Raw genomic sequence first — 7,509 nt, forward strand, 5'->3', positions numbered from 1 at the left:
ATTTTCATCAAAAAACTCGTGAAAAATGTGTTTAAAAATTGGCACGAAAGCTAAAATGGTTAGACTGCCAACAAGATAAGAGCTTTTTTTTGCTTTAAACCACGCAGAGATTAGGCTCGTTTTTACTCAATATTTTATTTTTTTTCTCGTTTCTGCAAAGAAAAAAGTAAATAACAAAAAAAAAAACGTTTTCTACATAAATCATTAAAAATTTCTCAGTAAAAGTTGTTTTTTTTCCTTTCCTTCGAACTATTGTCCTTTGCACATCTCGAGGCGATCCATAATATAATTACATCCTCACCTTTAACGACCGCAACTACATGACGTGCGAAGAGAAAAAAAAACAAGCAAGTCAACGACACAAATAATCCCGCGTGTTGGATCATTGCCCCCGTTTAAGTGTTTTAACCTTTTCCGAGGTGCTAAGCGGCGTATCATGTTCCGTCGTCGTCGTTGTCGTGCGTTGAACATTGATGAATTAGAATTTTTACCCGTACGAGAATTTTTTTTTTAAATTGTATCCACACGTCATTTAACACATCAAATAAACCGTTTTTCTGCTTATTCTCGCGTTGTTGTTGATGCGAAGTGGACTATTTATCATGAATTTTTGCCATGCCGCATCACCCGTCGCTCAATCAAAGAAACTTTTCCCGGAAATATTTTAAAGTCTTTTGTTCAAAAATCTCGAGTTTCTTCGCTCGATGCACGGAACTATGTCAAATATTTCCTTTATGACATGTATTTAATCTTTGCTCGGTGCCTTTCTTCGACGACGCACGTTTATTATTACCTCGTTGCGTTGTACAGAAATAATTTCACAATAAAAGGTGAATGATGATGATGAGGTTTAAAAGGTGTGCGGTACGATTTTCCGTTCAAGGCAGAAATTAGAATTGACAAATTTGTCCCAAGTGTCTGTGGAGGTATAGAAGGCGTGTTTTAAATTTTGATTATCGGGCAGAGTGGTTTTAATGCAATTAGAAAAAAATTATTGAAAAATATTTAAATATATTTTTTTGTCTGTCTGTAAAATCTTTTATTATAAAAAATAAAAATTATAATTTGAAAAATATTATAAATTATATTTTTAAATTTAATAAATAATTATTACTAAAAAAATTAAAAATTATTAGAAAAAAATTTTTAAAATTAAAAAATAATTCATTAACATTTTTTGCATAAAGTCAAAAAACTTCTTTAAAAAAATCTAAAATTATAATTTTTCAAAATATTATTTTTTTATACAAAACTTAAAAATCTTTTAAAAATTAGAAAAAAAAAATTAAATAAATATTCAAAATATTTTTATTAAATCAAATTAAATCATCATCAAATTCAAATTATTTTTTTAAATTATATTTTTAATGTAATTTTTATAGTTAAATAAAAAAAATTTAAAAAAAAATTAAAAAAAATCAAAAAACAACAAAATAATAAAATTTAAAAAAATTATAAAATTTGAAGAAAAAAAAATAATTTTTATTAAAATAAATTTTAATTTATTTAATTATAATTAAATTTTTTCATTTTTTATAATTTTTCATTAATTTTTTAAAAATTTTTGAATTTAATTTTATTTTTTAAAATTTTTATTTAAAAATTAAAAAATTTATTTAAAAATTTTATTTAAATAAAAATAAATTATTTCATTTGATTAGTTTTAATTGTAATAAATTAATTAATAAAAATTTAATTTTATAATTTCTTCAGAATAAAATTTAAAGTAATTTTAAATTAAATCAGAATTAATTTAAGAATTATGTTAATTTTTTTGATAAAAAATATTTAAATAAAATTCAATTTAATTTAGTTAAAAAAATTTCAATGAAAAAAAAAATCAAAATAAAAGCAGTTAAGTTAGATATTTAACTTTCACAGCGATATTTATCTTTTTTTTGTGTGTGTCAAACGCGTTAAAAAAACAAAAAATCATCAGATTTTTAGCCACTGGTCTGTTTTTTTTTTGTTAAAATTTAAAACACACACAAAATACTGTGAAAAAGAGAGAAAGAGTGCGTTTTAAACCCTTTCAAGTTGCTTTTATTTTTATTAATCCGAAAATCCCCGCACAACGGACAGCACAAAAAAAAGAGTAAAAGAAAAACAAACACACTTAATGCTATCACATTTTTATTGAAGTCTTTTGATTTTTTTGCTGCTTCCTTTTTTTTCGTATTTTTTGCTCACATAAAATTTTTCGGCGGATCTGAATATTTGCCCAAGGCAATTCCATGTAATGAAAATCCGCAATTCGGGTATGCCATGGCACAGTAAATATTTCGTTTGCCTCGCCGGAATGCCTCGTCGTACGTAATTAAATCGGGATGCTCGAAAGGTAGAACTTTCGTTGTGGGTAAACTAATAAATATTGGATTTAATGGAAGACGAGGAAAAAGAAAAATTAATTTTTTTTTGGTTACCTAAATGCCGTTCGTAGCAACTCCTTTACCATTGTCGTGCCTTTTTTGCCGAAAAGTTGGGAACTTTCGCAAAGTGCCCGCAGGATACATTCTCTGCCGTTGTGACCCATGCTGACCAAAAAAAAAAAAAATATTAACAATTTTTTTAACAAGTTTTTAATTTGCTTACTTATCCATCGCAATCTCCATTTGATTGTACAAATCACGACGGAAGCGACGTTGAGTGACGGAACGCGGCATATCGGCTTCTGCCTTGCGACGTAACGTTGCTGCATAAGTTTCGTTCGGCAAATTGTAGGCGATGCCCCAATTGATGGCCCAACTGATCCAATCATAACTCGGATTACCGTACATCCCAACAGTGAGGCAGCAAGCAACCTACGAAAAAAATGTCTAGACAATTATTTCAGAGAAAAAAAAATTCGATGATCGATCCGCATAAATCCGCTCGAGATGCTCCAGATTATTAATAATAATGTCCCTAATTGCCACTCATTTGCCCCTCGCACAATCCTTCATTTTATTTATCTAATTTCCCTTTTTTTTCTTCGTAACGGCGAATACTTACCGAAAAACTTGAGCCCACGGGGAATACAATATATCGTCGTTTCCTTGAAAGTTTTCTCATTGATTTCTCCTCAGATAATAAAGTTGAGTTGTCCGCCGCAGTCGCATTCGCTTCTGTTGCTACCACATAATAAGCGAGCATAACTAACGTAACCTTTGTGACATTCATGCTGTTTGTTTGTGTTTTTTTCGTCGTCGTCGTCGTTGATATCTCTTTTCTTTCTGAGAAGAAAAAGTAGAAAAAAAAATGTTGAAATAATGTTGAATTAGCAAGCGTGTTTTATTGGAGTAGTTAAAAAAAAAATTAAAAAAATTATAATTTAAGAAAATTTTTTATTTCAAAAAGTAAATTTTATAATTTTAATTATTTTAAAAATTTTTAATGAAAAAATATTAAATTAATAATTATTTGAAGAATTATGGAAATTATATTTTTTTAATAATTTTATATTTTAACAATTCATATTTTTAATTTATATAAAAATCATAAAATTTTAATAATTAAAAAAAAAAATATTTTTATATTTAATTTTTTTTTAATTTTATAAAATTAGAAAAAAATAAATAAAATAAAATTTTAAAATATTACAAAATTTTTATAATAATTATTTTTATGGTAGATATGTTTTATTTAATTTAAAACATTTTAAAAAAATATTTTTTTATTTAAAATTTATTTTATAATTTTTTGAGAATTATACAATTATTATACAATATATGAAATTTTTTTCGAGAAACATAATTTTGAAAAATTTGAAAATAATAAAATATTTTCTTATTAAAAAAAATTTGAAAAAAATTATTTCAGAATTATTTTTCAAGTGAAAAATATCTAAGTGATAAATTAAACAAGATTTTAAAAAAATAATTTAAAGCATTAATTAAATAATTATACTTAAAAAAATATAAAATTTCAATTTGAAGGAAAAATTAATTTAATAAAATAAGATAATAAGAAAATAATTATTTTTAGTAAAATACATATAAAAAATAAATAATTCATTAAATTATCAATAATAAAAATATAATTTTTAAAGAAAATAAAAAAATCGAAAAAATTGTTTTGAAAATTTAAAAAAAATTATAAAAAAATATAAAAAATTTTCAAAGTGATATAATAAGAAAATTTTTAGTTTTTGATGAAAAATTAGAAAATTTAATAAAAAAAAGTAAAAAAAGTTAATAAAAACAATTTAGTATATAAAACAGACACTTTCAAAATGAAGAAAAGAGTGAAAGAAACGTTCAGCGAAAAAAGGGAAAGGGGCCAAAAATGTCTCAAGGGATAATAAATATATGACAGTTGCATACTTTTCTCATCTAGCCAAGCTCTACTAACACATAGAAAAAAAATCGTACCTGAGCAGAAAAAAGGTACGGAAATCGCAATCATAATAATGTTATTTTATATTTCATTTTCATCCAACAACGACGGAAAAAGAGGAAGGCGGCAACTATCAAATGATACCAAATTAATATAACTTTCTTTTAATAAAGTATTGAATTGGCTTTTTTTTATTTTTATTTTTTTTTGCACGCTTCACCCGAAAAGAAGATCATCCATCAATAAAAACACACACACACAAAACTTGCCCAATTGATTCCGAATTCAATTTGACAATATTTTTTCGTTCATTTAATTGTGTTGATCAACAAAATTCGAAAAAAAAAACGAACGGAATCGGTCATTAATGGTCTTTTTTCAGGCAGACAACAAAAAAAAAACATATTTTTCGAAGGCAGACGTCAATTTTTGCGAGACAATTCGTTATCAATTTTCATCTGCGGTTCATTTATTTAAATTTTTTGCCATTTTTTGGTAGCAACGACGACGAGAAAAAAACACGAATAAATACTGGAGTGAGCAATTAAAAAGTTTTCGTTATCATCATCATCGATATTCTTATGTACACTCGATTAAATGATGCTGATATTATTTTTTCACACGTCTCTTCTTTTATCCGCACTTGATGGTTTGAATTACACTCTCATCTCTCATAGAGATGAAATTTGGTTTGAATTCTCGGAAATTTTTTTTAAATGGTAAATTTAACGCGAAATATTTAGGAAAGAAAAATAAATGAATAAATTCGTTTAAGAGAGAAATAAAAATTTTAAGGAGGAAATAAAGCGTATTTTTTTATTTTTTCAATTTAAAAAATAAATTTATAATTTTTGTAAAAAAATATTGTTTGAATATTTTTCAATATTCAAAAAAAAAAAATTTCTTGAATAATTTTGAATTTTTTTCTGTCAAATAAATTTTATTTTCTTTTAATTAAAAAAAAATTTTTTTTTATTTTGTTTTTTAAAATTTTTTTTTTAATTTTAGTTTTGCATTTTTTTTTTATTTTAAATTTTTAATTTTTAATAAAAATTTTTTAATTTTTTTTTTTTAAAATTTCAGTTTTTTAATTAAAAAAAAAATAAATAAAATAAAATTTTTAAGAAAATAATTTTATTTTATAAAATTTTTAAAAAAAAAAAAATATTTTAATAATTAATTAAATAAAAAATATTTTTTCTAAATTGTTTTGAACATTAAATTATTTAAAATAAAAATATAAATTATTTAAAATTAAATTGAAATAAATTGTAAAATTTTTTCTCATAAAAATATATTATTTTAATTTAATTTTCAATGGTTTATATTTTTTACAGTTTTATTTAAAATTTTAAAAATTCAGAAAAAAATTATTTAGTTTTTAATTTATTTAATTTTTTTTTTAATTTTATTTTTTAAAATTTTTTTTAACGTGTAAAAATATCAAATTATTTTTAAAAAATTTTATTTTCATTTTTTATTTTTTTCAAATGAAATAAACACCATATAAAATCGTAAAGTTAAATTAATGATGATAAAAAGTTGTAAATAAATAAATGAACAAAAAAAGGGGGATTGTAAAATTTCAAGTACATTTGATTCGTGATGAAGAGTGTGGCTTCACATAAAAGTTAGTGTAAAACTTTTACGACTTTTTTGATTTGCCACACTTGTTACTTCATTAGAAGAATTTGATTGATTCATTTTATATCTTTTCAATTCTCGGAAAAAAATCTTCTTCAGGTGTCAGATTTCTCTTCTAACAATTTTTTAAAAAATTTTTTGTTACATTAATTAAATGAAAACTTATTACTGCAGACAACTTTTCTTTCTTTTTTTTACCAAAATCTGATAGCAAAACTTGCCTTGAACGAAAAAAAAAATTATCTGGCATTTGAAAAGTAGGCAGACGAAAAAAAATAGAGCAAAACGTTTTTTAAGTGCTCACTTGAGATTTTACCTCTTTTTTTCAGAGTGTTGCCTTCAACATTTTTTTTTTAATTTTTTTAGTTAAAAAGACTTACGAGGATCTCATCATCGTTATGATGAGCAAGTTTCAAGTGTGGCATGAAAATTAAAGTGGGATGTACTATTTAGAAAAAAAAAAGTTTTATTGATCCACAAATAAATTTATAAATTTTATTCCTTGGCATTTTATCAAAAAAAAAAAAAAAACAACTGGACCTTACCTTTTTTATTTTTCTGCAGGAATAGAAGTCCTTGATAGAATAATATAAATTGGTGTAGTTAACACAGAGCTTCAAACAAAAGATTTGCACTATATAGTCAAGTAACCGTAAAAAAATTTTATTCTCATAATATTTTTCGTTGTTGTTGCCGTTTTTTTGCTCTTTTTTTCCTTGCTTGAAATATGAGATAACTTTATTTTAAATTTTTTTATTCGTGTGAATTTTGCTTTTCTCCCGGTTTTTATTATTATATTTTTTTTTTATTTTTTTTTTCACGAGAATACAACTTTATTTGATGTTCCCTGCAGACAAACAACAATATTCTTGAAGCCGTTATTTATTGCTAGTAACCTGATCTATGATACTTGCGTTCTCTTTTCTTCATCTTTTTTCCTCTTTTTTCTTCGTTTCTTCTCATTTTTCGTTCGTACACGAGATTTTTTGTATAAACGAACAGAACTTGACTAACAAATTATTAAATTGGCTCACTTACGATAATCTATCTTGCGCCTTTTTTCAACAACTTTTATTGTGTACATTTGTAACTTTGTATTCTGAATATGATACGAACAGCTAATTGATTTGTAAATTGTTAAATTTAACACTTTAAAATGTATCAAGTTATATTTTTTGTTTGTTTAGTATTATTAATGCGATTAATGAACTCACGAAACTTACCTTTTTATTTTTTTTTTTTTTTTTTAAAGCCTTCTTCGTGTAAATAACTGTTTCTTAAGTTGTTTCAAAGTAAAAAAAATATTTTTTATAATTTGTTAATAACGCGTAACATTTATTTATATATGTTATGGTAATAAATTTTTGTCATTATTATTATTTATTATATAATAATATACAATCTATATCAATCATTTCACATATTGTAAGTTTTTTTTTTTTGCAAATTTTTATTTATTTATTCATTTTTTACTATAATTATTATTCTTATTATTTTTTTTGCTGTTTCTTCAAATTTTTTTAATGTTATTAGAGTTACTTCATTTTTTCT

General features: G+C 23.4%; 1 protein-coding gene across 1 annotated transcript; it reads right to left on the reverse strand.

Annotated features, from left to right (window-relative positions):
• Positions 1-2,186: 2,186 nt before the first annotated feature.
• Positions 2,187-3,159, reverse strand: LOC134837851 (uncharacterized). Its single transcript, XM_063853244.1, has 4 exons — positions 2,992-3,159; positions 2,593-2,801; positions 2,424-2,534; positions 2,187-2,361 (listed from the first exon to the last, which is right to left on the reverse strand). Exons 1-4 carry the CDS (start codon positions 3,157-3,159, stop codon positions 2,187-2,189), a joined length of 663 nt encoding a protein of 220 aa, XP_063709314.1.
• Positions 3,160-7,509: the final 4,350 nt, after the last annotated feature.

Source organism: Culicoides brevitarsis, chromosome 1, assembly GCF_036172545.1.
Source record: "Culicoides brevitarsis isolate CSIRO-B50_1 chromosome 1, AGI_CSIRO_Cbre_v1, whole genome shotgun sequence".
Classification (NCBI taxonomy): Eukaryota; Metazoa; Arthropoda; class Insecta; order Diptera; family Ceratopogonidae; genus Culicoides; species Culicoides brevitarsis.